The sequence below is a fragment of the Rhipicephalus sanguineus genome, chromosome 8 (genome assembly GCF_013339695.2).
Source record: "Rhipicephalus sanguineus isolate Rsan-2018 chromosome 8, BIME_Rsan_1.4, whole genome shotgun sequence".
NCBI lineage: Eukaryota > Metazoa > Arthropoda > Arachnida > Ixodida > Ixodidae > Rhipicephalus > Rhipicephalus sanguineus.
This window is the reverse complement of record NC_051183.1, coordinates 92,102,249-92,117,751: the sequence shown is the minus strand read 5'-3', so window position 1 is coordinate 92,117,751 and position 15,503 is coordinate 92,102,249. Positions and strand designations below refer to the sequence as shown.

The window sequence follows — 15,503 nt, the reverse complement described above, 5'->3', positions numbered from 1 at the left end:
CATTACAAAGCACTGAGCCATAATTATTGCGATAGCAATTATATGGACAGTCTCGGCTGGTTTTTGCCGTCGCCGCCGTCATGCTGCGTATATGTATAAGTATGTATACATACATCAATATGCCCAAAGAAAAATTAATCAGAAAAATGCTTCCGAATCGCGGAATCGAACCAGCGACCTCTCACTTTGCAGCGCGGTGCGCTAAGCACTACTCCACAAAGCGCAGATGCCTCAGGTAGCTAACGGCGAGCGTTGTATACACACCCTTTACCGTTTGCAGTCCTCCGAGACGGCAGGCGCTTACAAGCGTTTCTTCAATACCAGCGAGATGGCGCTAGGAGCGCGACGGGCGCACTTAAAGGCGTCGGCCTGCTCTCTCGCTTCTTCTAGTATTTGCGCAAGGAGAACCTTGCCCTTCCGCTGTCTGCTCGCGCGGGAGCTCGAACAAGCTACCGCAGTATTCATGATTCCTAACAGATGGTGCTACGTGGTAGCTCTCACCGCGCGTCGCATACGTGTAGCTAAAAGCGTTTCAGATGTCGTGCACGTAACGTACGTGTACTTTTCACGTTTGCGCACGTGAAGTCGCTACGTACGTGAAGTCCCTACGTACGTAGTAGCTGCCGGGTAGTGATGGACGCACGCTAGTTGCAGCGCGTCCATCACGAGCCGCGTGACTGACTTTTTGCTTCATCGTCATCAGTTGTCACTTCAACAATGTGCACATAATGCCTTACAGACGTGTTGCTGGTGCCTCGCTTCTCCGTAGAATAACGAATATTGGCTTAGCAGGTGCTTCCCAGCTTCACAATAACTGTGATTTATGGCGTAGTGGGCACCTTGCTAGTGTACTTGTATTAGTAGCCCCAAGAGAGGTTGCAATAGGTTCTAGAAACGCCGCACTTCCAGCTTTCTCTGTGACTGCGCAGCGGTTTCAGCGCAGGCCTGCGTTTTTTCAAGGTGTCACGGCTCATGCGAGCTTTCCCTTGCGGGCTCGTAACAGACGTAGGCTCGTAACAGAACACTACTTTTGCCGCACGCCATGTGATAAAAGATGCCCCCACCACCCCGAAGGCAATCGTGAGGAAATGCGAATGCATTTCTTGCGCCGAGAGTACACGTCGTAGTAATCGCTTCACTCCATTTATATATACGTGCGAGCGAGCGGACGGGAGAGTGGGGTGCAGGGAGGAGAGAGAGCGAACGGCGCGAAAAGGAGCGGCGAAGCACTGCGCCTACCCTCTCCTACACTCTCTCCACACACGCGGGAGCTCCGCCGAGCTCCCGCGATGCGAGCGCCCTCCCACGCCAGAGCCCGCTCCTCCTCTCCACGCACTCTCCGCTGCTCCGCCCGCACCACATGCTCCGGTTGCTAGGGGCGAGCATAAGCGCGCGCGCCCGCAGCTGTTGCTATGGGAGAGGGAGTGAGAGCGGAGAGATAACATCTGCCGGCGCGCTGACACCGACAGACACCCGACATACCCCGACAAAGAAATGCATTCGCATTTAAAATAATGTTCCATATTCACCGCCATACGAGAGCCGCTGCCTAACAGTTGCAGGAAAAAGCCCAAAGAAAAAGTCAGTTTCGCCGCTTCAACATATTGGAATGTTGCACGAAGTCAGGCCAGCAGCTCGGTCCTTTAGAATAAGACCAGATGTAACCCAAATAAAACGCTGGCGTAAAGAAAACGCGGCCGTTAAAATGAGAGAAGGGGCCTTCGTGCTGTCGATGGCCTCAACGCAAATCTTGCGGTTCGAACACAACAAATGCAACGGTAGAAGACGTCTGCTCATTCCACTGAAAGATACGGCGCGCAGGACCGCGGGCGGCCACGCCCGGTCAAAGTACCTGTGTCCCGTCGGACCCAAACAGCCCTCCTTCGGCTCCGATATTTATGCAGATTTAGCGCGACGGAGACGGCCAGCTCGTTTCGTCTCTGCTTGAGCTGTGTTCGTAGGCAGTGTTCCACGTGCGAGTGAAAGCGCGCGTTTTCACTCGCACGTGGAACATAGGATGAGAGGGGTGAGGTTATCCATTTAGATTTTATACGGGACAGCATGGCGACGCGGAGGCGATGGTGAAAACGCATCTGGGGTATATATGTGGTATCGCAATATAGTGAATGAAAGTGGACAAGGAAATGACCACAGCGGTAACTGAGCTGGTAGAACCTGGAAAGTTTAACGCGAAGATTGTCGGCTCATTCCACACTGGCGTCGCCCATTGTATTTTTGCGTGCTTCCTTAATAACTGAAATTAATTATGTGCTAGAGATTACGACACCTAAGCATTCCTTGATATCATTATGAGTTGACTTTGTATGATTCTTTTTTATTGTTACTTTTGATGAAGATTCAGAACAGGAGATCATTTCTTTTGGTCGGCATTTCTGTGGCACGCCTACGGAAACGTGGACATTAATACCGATCCTGCATCATTTTTCAGGGCGCGAGCAGTGCTACCTTACTAATCTGTATCTTCCTTCTGTGGCATGCTGTGGGAAGGAGACTTTCTGATGTGCCCTCTCCTCCAGTCCTACCCAAATCGGTCGATCGATGCCCGCTGCAGTCTAATAGCAGTGGCTTGAATGATTACCGTACAGCTACTGCAGGCTTGGAAGAGATGGCAAGGTTTGTTTCTCGCGTACATCTTCTTGAAAAATCTCCCTGCACACGTCGTGCTTGAACAGCGGTTCCCTATAAAACGGAAATCCCACGGCGCATATATGGGCGCTGGTGTTGGTACATTGCGGGGGTCTCAAGCTCATCTCAGCTAACGGGCCGCAGTCACACAACTTTACTCCCTCAAGGACCAGAACAGTGACGAAAATAGGAGCGGTGTGGGGGGTTGCAAAAAATGTCAGCTAACATGGTATTCGAAAAAATACCTTTCCCATATTTCATGTATGGGTTATTTCTGAAGGAAATTTAACGCCAGGATTCCGACATGTCGATACATGTCTTAAAAATGACTAAATTCTGGGCGCCGATTCTAACATATTAGTTTTTGTTGCAGAGTTATGTATAAATGCATGGTGACCGCAAATGGTGCCTCACGAAAAAAATGCTAGACCAGTCGTGCCTGCTTAGCTCATGAACGTAGTCATTATTAAAATAAGACAAAAGGGACGAAGACCATCATGTGTTGCCCGCGGGCCGCTAGTGAGAGGTCCGAGGGCCACGTGTCTGAGACCCTTGATATATCGATGCGACAACGTACTGGACTGCCTTTTCAGTCAAACTAGGTAAGAAGAGTAAGCGAAAGAGAACGCAGCAGTACAGATACAAAGTGGTGGATCTCCTTCAAATAAAGCTAAGTGATTTGCGTTAACTAATACGAGGCTATACGGAATAACAGCCCTGTTATTTTTTTGTTTAGCATGTGCAGTGGTTTGCATTCGGCTGGAAGAAAATGTCAGGCAGACGGTCGGGCAGTGTGTGCTTTCCGGGCGCTTTCCACAAAGAGATAATATTAGTTACCAAGAACGCGTTCGATAAAAGAAATAATTTCAGAATATTTCCGTCTTTTTAAACGAGATTTCTTCCGACATGAAGGTCACGAGGAAAAGGAAAACGAAACACTATTCGCATTGAATGCTACTTTAAAGTTCATCTTTATATGGTGCCGCCATCGCTTTCAGAAACAAATCTGCCTTTGACGCACTCTTTTATGCAGGTCTTCAAGCTCGCATTGAGTAACTGATCATCACGAACTTTTGTAAATGCAGCTCCAACGTGTTCCCGCTGTACTTGGTATCATTCTACTGGATATCATTTTTCGGCGCTCTGCTGATGATATTCTTGGGAACTGCTCTGAGCCTTTTGACAGGTGAGTTGTGGACGTGTACTTCGATTGAAAGACTAATATTAACAAACATATAATATGGTAACCCACAAAGGTGAATATATTTTATCAATATGATTCGCGCACAATGATTAGTTAATGCTGGGTTTGAAACGCTATCACATTCATGTTCACGTTGACATTTGCGCCTCTTATTAAGCACGCCTCATATATAAGGAGGCGTATTGTCCGAGGGGCTCGTTTTTAGATGCGAAGCAGCTTAAGGCGGGGGTTTGTCCTTCGTTCCCGCTGCGACCACACCCCCACTGCGTATGCGCGTCCCCTCCCCCTCTCTCTCCTCTCCTATGCTGCCCCCCTTTAGCGCCTCATTCTCTTCTGCGAAACGCTGCGATGAGCGCCCTCCTACGCTCCCCCCCTCTGGCGCGCCTCATTCTCTGCTGCGCAACGCCGCGATGAGCGCCAGTGTCAACGCCGCCACCAGTGTCAGCGTCCTCTCCCCCTCTCTCTACTCTCCTAGGCTCCCCCCCTCTCACGCGCCTGTAAACCGCGTTCCCCGCTCGCCCTGTGAGATTTAACAGCCAGGCTAGAGGGAAGACACGACGCGCGTAGCGTTCCTCTTCGTATTCCACGGCGCGTTGAATGGATAGATGCAGCTTACAGCACGGGACTTCGCCCCGGCTTAAGCAGCTGGCGAGCGAGCTCCTAAAAAAATCTGCACCATCTCCCGCTCAAGCGAACCATCTCCCCGCTGCTTCGCATCCACACATGATTCCCTTTAGCGGGAGATGGTGTAATTTTTTTGTTAGAGACCAATGATTTCAGCAAAAAAATAAACCAAGCAAAGCATAGGGGGAATTTTTTCTTGTCTTAAGTTGTGGTAAATATTGCTACCTAATTGCAAATAAATGAAAGTGCTCGAAAAAGGACGCTTTCCGTCTGTGGGATCTAAACCAACAGCCTTCGAAGGTTATGGGCTCGGTTCCCACCGAGTGAAAGGGTGCTTTCTCGTCCACGTTAATGCACTCCACTTTTGGATATTATTCCACTACAGTTTATAAGAACAAATATAGTCCCTCATGCTTTCCTTGGCTTAATTATATGTTGGTGTCATTGGTTAAGCCTCGAATATACTGTAGTTCAATTATAGCATTACCCTAAGCTGGTGCCGCTAAACAAAATACGAGATTACGAGGTCTATTTCTCCTTGCACTACGCACTCAATGGCGTAGCCCTGGTGTGCAGTCACATATACAGAAAAGCCAGTGTCGACCACAATATCACGTTTGACAGCATGGCCTATAGCGTTAACTCATATGCGGAATTGACTAAACGTGGCGCAGTGCTTATCACAATTGACGCTTCTATAAACAAAGTTATCATCTTTGTCCTCAACGTAAAGTTCTTGAAGGCGAGTCTTCCAAGCCGTTGTCAATATTTAGTGGGATCTTGGGAACTTCTTGTAGCGATGCAAACAAAGGAGTGCAGCGTGCATAACTTCGGATGCTGAATTTCTGGACAATACTCTAGTATTCTGTACGAGTCATGCCACACCATCTAGTGATGTAGAACTATCGATAAAAATAGCGATGCCATCGATAACGGAGTCACTATCGAACTATCGATGGTAAAAAAAAAACTATCGATAGTGCTATTGATAGTAAATTATATAGTATTATGGATAGTAAAAAAAGTCACAGTTTCGCCGCATGGGCGAAGCAATGAATGCGACAGCAAGAAATTGGAATGTTCCATGAATAACGAGAAGCAGCTCGATGCTTGCAGCGCGCCGCTGAAGCACAAAGAAGGACGCCCGAAAAGAACGCACAGGCATGCACAGGGCTAGCGTGAACTAACAACTGTCGCAGTTGTTACGTCTTTGTGCTTGAGGAACGCGCTGCAAGTGTTGACAATGGAGAATCAGATGCTCTTAGATATTTCTTTTTCGTTTATACTGCGGCGCGTGGAGTGAGCCCCTGTGTTTCCCACACGGGGGCTTCCGATGTAAGGTGTGCCCGGTGTTCTTTGTTTTTTTTTTCCTTCCACGTCACGAGTGGGTACAGAAAAGGGCCACTTTGTCGTGCGCGTCTCAAAGAAAGTTTTCAAGTTTAAAGAAATATAGGAGCGTTGCGTGAGAGAGAATACGCTCAAGCTCCTCCGAGATTTGCTTACCACCAGTGGTAAATGGTGTATATAAATAGCTCGCCGTTTTTTCATCGGCGCATGCATGGGGCATGGTGGAGTTGTCTAATGCAGCGGGCTGGGGAGCGAGGGTTTGATGGTTGGAAATTCCGGTGGGGCGCTTCGGAAGTCTTCTCTTCTGCTTTATTTTTCTTGGGGCCTTTTTGATAAATATACATCCATGTAACTATCCTGGACATGACGGCGACGGCCAAAATCAGCCGAGAGTCTCCATAAAATTGCTATCGCAATAAAAATCAACAACGCAACCTAATTGTAGCACAGGCTTGAATCCCCGAGTGCGTGTAATATGGTGGAGCAGGAGTACCATGCTAATGGCAAGAATGTTGACATGCTCTTGCCCCTTCACCACAATGCTTGGCTGACGCAAGAGAATTAAGTTGAACTGTGCAGCTTTATCGGAAACAAAGTCGTTACATGTGGTGAAACTGTACTGCTTCAAATTTATATTGTATTTTTTTTATTTCAAAATAAAAATATCAATACCAAAGTTGGTTAATTGTAAGGTGTATTCACAATGCCCACGAACTATAGGTGGCGCGCCGTGCTTTTCAAGATGGCGCCAGGAGGAGGGTCAACCCGTTTGTTAGCATAGGAACAGATAGGACGTGCGGACGTACGGCCCGTGCCACTTTCACCGGATGAAGTCATGAGCTGCGCTGAAATGGATATGAGACTAAAATACTTTTCCAAACCATGGAAAGTGTTACGTACTCGCCACGTAATTATTTGCTGCGGTGTTAAAGGTTATATTTCAGCTCCGTTACCGTGCATAACGATGCTTTGCGAAATCCTGTGCGTGCTACATAAAACTGCATGAACTAGAATTGACGCATGAGCTGAACGGCACTCCGAGGTAGTACGTAACGAGCCTGCCTGACGGCTTTGCCGCAGTAGTAAGTAGGCCGCCAGCGAGCAGCGCCATCGCTGCTGCGCGTGGTGATGGTTTGCAAGCATAATACGCCGTCGTTATTACTTGCGCAGTTAGGAACGCGGAGTTACGTCTTGAACGGAACACAAGTATTTAACATCCCATTCACTAACGCTTGTGTCACAGCCATGCCGTGACTATAGCCGTGTGCAATTCACTTCACTCGCATGTTGCAGGTTCGATCAGCACGATCGAAACATGAATATCGGAAAGAATGCACACGTATGCTTTTCACAACGTCGAAGAAGTTAGCCGAGAGGCGTGGATTGTGGCCGTGACTGCACGTTCCATCGCTCTAACCATCTCGCTTCGCTTGTCGAGCTCGAGCGTGTTGGCGGCATGCGGCGCTCCATAAAATCCACAATAACTGTTATACATGCAACGCACAGGAGGAACTTTGCTTTTGTTTTGATCTCGCTCAAGGATATTACACATTAAATACAATCAAAGTGACTTACGAGTGTGAAAGAACATTAACGCACGAGGGGACGTGAAGTCCAACTCGTTCCTCGTGAGTTAGCAGCTGATCGTCGCTGTCACTCTCGGTGCTTTCCCAGTCTTCTACGTCCAGCGAAAAATCCTCGTCGTCAAGATGGTTTCTTTCAACATCACTGCTGAAAGCAATCTGAAGAATTTCCTCCGCCGAACGACTTCGACCACTTCGCGTCACCACGTTTGCGGAGAACATTTTGCTCTCAGACCGGTCAGCACGCGAACCGCTTGCAGTGTGCTGCCACCTATCAACAAACGTACAAAAACAAGCGGCGCAGCGCTGACTATGAAACCAACACACTGGCGAAGAACGGCGTGGAAAGCGTTCGCTCCACGAAAGGCGTCGAGCAGACGCGTCCTCGAATGATTGAAACGTCGCTCGCACGATTCGTAACCGCGCTTTGCTGACAAATGATAGAGGCCCTATTTTAATGTATCGCCAACTTGAGATCGCTCAGTTACACAAGAGCACATCGCGAGCACGCGCGACCTCCCGCGTACAGTGTTATGGGATGCATGCACTACAAGAAACGCTGACCAATGCTATATGCAAGTAAAGCAGGGTGAGCTTCAACTGAATATGTCAGACGATAAAAAATCACAGCATATCCACGGAGTGAATGATGATGAGTGGGCGAAGCTGCGGAGGTTCATCGGTAAACCGTGAATCTTCCGTGAATTCTGCCCAGTACATCACCACCGACGTGAGATCGGGCGCGTTTATACTAAAGGTTCGATGAGTTATGACGACTTGCAGCTCACTTTAATTTTACATGTACGCTGTGAATTTTCATTGTTTAGAAAACCATTGCTTTAGAAAACATCTGGCGTCTTTCGTTAAGCAGCTGGCGTCTTTTCGTTTTGCTTTAGAAACATCTGGCGTTCTTCCGTTTTGCTTTTACAAAACATCTGGCGTCTTTCGTTGGTTTATTTCATCAATCAACGGCGTTTTGAACAAAATTTTTATTGTTTAATCACGCACAGGAGAAATCTCACCAGGCACTACCTTGGAGGTAAAGAATGGCTGCTAATGGGAATGAGAGACAGAAGAAGTCGGCTTTTAGCTACCGCTGCGAATTTTGTATTGTTCAACAACGCACAGGAAAAATCTCCCACCGGCACACCTTGGAGGTCAAAGCGTAAGACTGGTTACGCACTACGACTACGAGGGACGAACGGGTGCCGCCTTAAGGAGCTTCGCCCCTAATATGTAACTAACCTACGAGACTACAGAAAGCCTCGCGAAGCTGATAGTATGTGTACACTGTGGGCTAGCATTGAAAGCGCGAGTTACCACGTGTTTTCACGGAAACTTCGCGTCTCGCAAGAACGAATCAGATTTCTCGCGTCACGGAGGGTCCGGTTTGTTCCCTGATGCAGGGAACATGCAAAGTCGTAGTGTTCTTTTCTTGCCAACGCGTTAACACTGAGGCTAGCCCAGCCGAACAAGGGAGCGACTAAATAGTGGTGCCATTTTGTCGTCTACTAACCCTCCTCGAGAGGACGCTCCTGAATTCCGTTTGGCGGCGCGACAGTCTATGGGCATTGCTAATACTTGTTACTTTTGAATATAAGTTTATTGATATACATATTGCGGTGTATTCCGGTAATTTCCAAGCGAAAATAATGCATTTCTTTCGACGAAAAAACGCTTAAAAATCCAGCGAACTCAGTATTGCTGATAGTAAAGTATCGCAAATGATTTGGCGCTATCACCGGCCAACAACAGCGTATTCATTCACAGCACCATTATAAAATTATTGGTAGCAATACTACCGATGGTTCTATCGATTGCGCTATCGATAATACTATCGATAGTAGTACTATCGATGGTTTCTTTACACTATCGATAGCTTAATAAATACTATCGACGCTATCAATAGTCAATTTACTGATAGTTTCGCATCAGTAATACCACCACGAACACCACAATGCACATTGTAATCATCATAATCGCTGCTTAATAATTGTGTCGGCTTAACGTCCCAAAATCGCGACATGATTACGAGGGACGCCGTGTAGTGGAGGGCCGCAGAAATTTTGGCCATCTGGTATTTTTTAACGTGCTACTAAATCTAATTGGTCGGGCCTCTAGCATTTCACCTCCTTCGAAATGCGGCCGTAGAATCGCTTTTGTTTGCAGATTTCGTATGACATTATTAGTGCCACGTTGAGATGCCAAAGGTTTAAGGGCAATAAATAAAAGCAGTTATGCGGCATCGTACTGTAGCGTGCTGCTCAGCTGCTCAAGCAAAAGGAATATTATCTTGGGTTTAACGCCCCAAAACCATGATGTAATTATGAGAGACGCCGTAGCGGACGGCTCCGGAAATTTCGACCACCTGGGGTTCTTTATCGTACACCAAAACCTACGTACACGGGCCTCAAACATTTTCGCCTCCATCGAAAATTCAGCCGCCGAGATTCGATCCCGCGACCTTCGGGTCAGTGGTCGAGCGCTGTAACCAATAGACAACCGTGGCGGGGCTTAGGCAAAAGTCTGAAATATGATTACACCTACACGGGATGACGACTGCCCAGTGACCGGAATCGCAACGTCTGTCTCGTCATCTCTAGTGCGGCCACGCTTCGGAGAGTTTTGCGTATCCATACAGGCACTGTCACCTTCCCGGGTACACAGAGTAACCTGAGTGGATTCTATTGTTGGGCAGATATAATACTCACAGAAATGAAAAAAAAAATGTCAGGGGCTCGAACATTAGCAGGTGTTCGAAAGTGAAGCACGTCTCGTCATAGCCAGGTTCTTAATTTCGGCTCGCGAACTGTTAACAATAGCCCCATTGGTTGTTAAATTGCATTCTGTGACCAAAAACTGCTATTCCCGTCATTTTTTTATAGAATGACAGCTTCAAGCATCGCTCCCTTCCTAAGCTTCTTGAATTTTGTTTCATCCAGTGAAAATCGCCATAACATGCCACTGGAGAAGAAAAATGTAGTTCACAACAAAGAGTTGATTTATCTTCGCATGTTTCCACACTTCAGTATAAAGGCTTCTCAGAGAAAAGAATGGAAGACGGGAAGTAGATAACTTCCAACTTATCTGGTGATCCCTACTGCCACTCAGTGTATTACTGATATGACATACGACACCACAAACCACCTAAATTAAGGGAAACGGCGACACAGAGAAGTCAGAGGAAATTCGTAAGAACACCAATGGATGGCAGTAGTCTTCTTTTGCGAACATGAGACAACGTTTTGTGAACATTGACGAACGTTATACAAAGTACAACCCAACCGCTAATATTAAGAAGAATGATTGCTGCACGCGTTTGCACTATTTTTTGAGATGTAAGTACGCCGTTCGCGGAAGCAGCAACCAACCACCAAATCGTTGTATGTTTCAGGTGGTCACAAGACCGCAAGGAGAAATGTGCCTTTGACAAGCCCAGTGTTCTTGAACATCTGGAAAAGGTTTAAATTTTTGCGCCGGACAATGACGGTAAGTGAAACCTGGTACGACGCTTCTCTACCGAAATACAATGAGAGCACTGACTAGTGGACGTATAAGTACGTGTAGCGGAGCGCATCTTATGTTTGGAGCAGCAATTTCTTAGTCGCAATCTTGAGAATAAGCTAAAAGGGCTGGATGACTACTGGAAAGTACGGTTTCTTTCCGGTGCCTATTACGGTGGAACACAAAAGTAAATACAGATAAAAAAGCGAAAACAAAGAGGTATTTGTTATCTGTGTTGTTTCTTTGTTCCATCCTATTACACACCTGAAAGACCTTTATTCTTGTATTCTTTGGTAGCAGCTCAGAAACTGTCAAAAGTGCATCCCAGAAACATTTATATCTTCCGCGTTTTCAGGCATGTTTGCAGACAAAATAAATGGTTTGGCGGGTATTGCAAAACGTGTGAATTAAACCATACTGGAAAGAATCGACATGAATTTGCGAATTTTCGAAAATATTGAGTTTGAAATCGGAGGCTTTCAGTTTCTTATTAAGTAGCCACTTCGAAAATACCAGTTCATTTTTGATTTCGAGACAATTTCGCAGAACGTCAACGGCACTGAAAGGCCGACAGTTGGTGGAAAATCTCAGTAAATTTCATCCCGCGGCCATTAAAGGGACACTAAAGGCAAATATTAAGACCAGGTTGATTGTTGAAATAACGGTCCAGAAACCTCGTAGTGTTACTTTTGTGCAAAAGAAGTGCCTATTTTGAAATAAAATAACGTTTTAGTAGTCCGCATCGCGTTAGCACACTTCAAATCACCCGCCTGAAAGCGGTGTTTCTCACGTCACTGCTGCCGTGCCCAACGTTGCCCGCCTTTACTGCGCTGCTGCGTGCACTGGCGGCGTGCGCCATTCGGGCACGAGCGCGCGAAACACACGCGGCAGTACGCGATACCGAAACTACCACAGAGACGCGACCGCGAGAGCAAAGCAGGGGGCCGGGCGAAGCGCAGTTTGGTGAACACGGAACCTTTGAATCACGCGCGCCGTTCCCCAAGGCAACGCCAAAGACGTTCTTTTTTCCATGAATCAAACACAAACGCACATGCAGCATTTTATTACGTCTCTTGATGCACGGAAGGTTTTTTTTATTGCAGCTAGTGTGATTACGAATGATTAATGGTAGTCGAACTCTCTCACGTCATCGGGATCATTTCCAAAATGTGCCGCTCGTGGCGCTCGTCGTACGATACGTTTACAGTCACTGTATATGCTACCTTTAGGTAGCAGAGTTGCGCATAGGTCCGGCTAGCAACCACAGCTATGCGATGAAGTCGCACTTCGTTTTTGCAGGCGACATGCCTACCGTGTCGCCGATTAACCTGTCCGGCGTGTCGAAGACGGGCGATAAACATTGGCTGTCGATGGCTAGTGTTAATTCAGTTCGCTGCAGCGGCGGCGTCGAGAAATAAACAAATTGGCCTAAGCGGCAGCTTCTCCGCAATGCATGGTTGCTAGCGGCGTTGGAAGACAGATGCGCAACTCTGCTACCTAAAGGTAGCACATACAGTGACTCTAGATACGTTTAGCTTAATTTCTCGGTAAGTAGGGCGCTCCTGTTGATGATATTGCCGTTTTAGACGTTGTCATACATTGAGCTTTCATTGTGAGATAAATAGTTATTTGCCTTTAGTGTCCCTTTAAGACGCGAAAGTTTACGTAGAACGTAATTATTACCGCACCAAAAATTCCATATATGTTATTGTCATAATACTACAGCCGGCGATTTCGCTCCAGGAGTCAGAATTTACTGGCAGCACAACAATAATTTCCACTCCCAAATGGCTTGTGCGCATGCGCAGTTCTTTCGGAAATGTTCCTGCAGCTCTATTTCTAGTTTTATCACTAAAATAATGAACACTAGGAAGTGGTCATTTCATTATGCAAGGTGCCTCAGCTCATTTTAGCAAAAGTTGAAAATTACACCAACGCACTATATGACGACGTGATCAAATACATGTTGCTGACACAATATTTTTTGTGTTCGGCTTACCTGCCTCAGACCAACTTCTGAAGTAACAACGCTTGGCGAAAATTTTCAGTTAGAAAGTTACAGAACGGTTTGCAAAGCCTTCAATTAGACAGTTTCTAATATTCTATCTAATATGTATTTGTGTTTTGCTGCTTTATGCAAATACCCGCGAAAAAAAAAAGCACTTGACTTGCTCGCTCCTGCACCGTGATGCTCTGGTCCCTATCATTACTTGACGATTGCTTACAGGCTTGGCTATAAGAAATGCTAGGAATGACTAGACCTTTGTCTCTTCCCACAGCTTCAAGGAGACGAATTTAAAGAAGGCCCATCGATATTGCAGGCCAATGGACGACAAGATGAAGATGAGAAAAACTCGCACGTCGGCGCGGAGCTCCTTCCGATCTGCAAGGCAATCTAGCGTCGTGGGCGCTGTGATGACAAATAGCGACGAGCGTACATTACTTAATTTAGCTCCATAATTTGCAAGCAAGTTGCAGCTCGAAATAAACCACGCCGCTTGTACAGAACTACACAGCACGCGTGCCAACTCATCCTGTTTAGAAAGATCATACTGAACAGCGCAAAAAACGAGACACAAAGAAGAGACTGCACAACACGAGCGCTGACTGACAACTAAAAGCTTTATTCAAGCACAAAGAAAAGTAAAGGCAATCCAGAAAGATCAGGCAATCCGCCACAGGCGCATTGCTCTTCGCAGCCTACACGCAGCCTTTGGGTGCTATTGACGATTCTGTTTCCCACACATGGGCGCCGCCATGTTGGGCTGTTAAAAGAATATCTTCTTATTTTCGTCCAAGATCAAGAAGGGAGCCGACGGATGGATACACGTTATAGGTTACACGTAAAATTAAGAAGCTTATAAAGCGCCGAATGCCCCAACTCAACCGTTTCATGAGTGTATGTATACCGTAGGACTGTTCTTTAAGTTAAACATACAGAAGGTAAAAGCTAACAGCACAATATTGCGACACTGAAACCTATTATTAAAAGAGTCTATGGAACGTGCCCTCACTCGCTCGTTTCCGAGTTGGAAAGAGCTCGAGATATTCAGTTGCAAATTAATTGTTGCTGCCTTTGCAGCTATCGTCGCCATGCAGCCCTGATGATTTCACGCCCGGAATTTGATTTACGTAACGCCTATGATACGATTGTGTGTATAGAGCTGTTTCTTAAATCGCGTGTGCAGTTTCTTTAATTAGTCACTGATGGGGTGCACTTGTGTTCGGAAACTAGATATTTCGACTGAACTGCTGTTCAATGCTCCATAGCGCAATGTAAGGTACCTTAAAATAAATAAATAGGTAAAGAACTAAATAAATAAATAAATAAATAAATAAATAAATAAATAAATAAATAAATAAATAAATAAATAACATTAGTGAGGATATTCGAATGGCTCCTACCTAAAATGCGGTTAAAGTGACGCGGAATTTCAATACCTAAGCGGAACCTGCAGATGGTTACAAAGTTTATATGTTTTCTGTTCCTTTTTTTGTGTTGTTCTTCACCTTTATATTAGCATGTTCTTCCGAATAAAATCAGTTGCGAGTTAGCGCCCGTGTTGTGCACCTTCTTTTTCTCTGTCCTCGTCCGTCAGTGCGCTACTTAAATCATGATGCGGTTAATGTTCCCGCAGTCCAGTTTTTTAAATGCCAAGCATTTCTTGGCGAGCCTTTGTCACTTTGAGCGTTTCTCTCTACGTACCTATCTATCTATCTATCTATCTATCTATCTATCTATCTATCTATCTATCTATCTATCTATCTATCTATCTATCTATCTATCTATCTATCTATCTATCTATCTATCTATCTATCTATCTATCTATCTATCTATCTATCTATCTATCTATCTATCTATCTATCTATCTATCTATCTATCTATCTATCTATCTATCTATCTATCTATCTATCTATCTATCTATCTATCTATCTATCTATCTATCTATCTATCTATCTATCTATCTATCTATCTATCTATCTATCTATCTATCTATCTATCTATCTATCTATCTATCTATCTATCTATCTATCTATCTATCTATCTAGCCGCCTACGTCTGTGTGCTCTCATGATCGCCTCCTTAACTTGGTGTAGACCAACAGTGGCAAGGGAGGGTAAGAGGATTTGACAAATATGACTGTCGGGTCGTGACGTGAATAACGTGAAAATCTTGTCGAGTACGTCGTCGAACCCTTTCCTGCAGACAGGTGTGGCACATACCCGTTTACCACGGGCCGCGGTGTACGCGTATGCGCCACAAGTGTTTGACAGTTTATATCTACTCAGGAACGGCAAAAAAAGACGCTCGTAATTTAAATTCGAGAGCGTTAAGAAAAACCGACATCCGCAGCATTTACCCGACGAATGTAAAGAATAAAAACGGAATCCCAGGAGGAATCGAACCCCAGCATTCTGCGTGGCTGTCAGGTATTCCACCACAGAGCCACGCCAGGTCTATAAAGTGGTTTGAAAAAACAGCCTTCGCAGACATAATGTCTGTGCAACGTCGATTGTGTTTGTGCTACTGGCTATCTAATTTTACAAGAAAACAATAACCACTACATATGTACTCCTACCATACAGGTGTCACA

At 45.8% G+C, this 15,503-nt stretch overlaps 1 protein-coding gene across 1 annotated transcript in view; it reads left to right on the top strand.

The window, feature by feature from the left end:
- The first annotated feature begins 2,566 nt into the window (after positions 1-2,566).
- The window catches only part of LOC119402898 (uncharacterized), a 111,807-nt gene continuing 98,870 nt past the window's right edge, over positions 2,567-15,503 (top strand). Inside the window, exons 1-2 of the mRNA XM_049418547.1 lie at positions 2,567-2,634; positions 3,732-3,832. Of these exons, the coding sequence (XP_049274504.1) occupies positions 2,627-2,634; positions 3,732-3,832 (109 nt within the window). The 5' untranslated portion in view covers positions 2,567-2,626. The remainder of the gene's footprint in view (positions 2,635-3,731; positions 3,833-15,503) is intronic.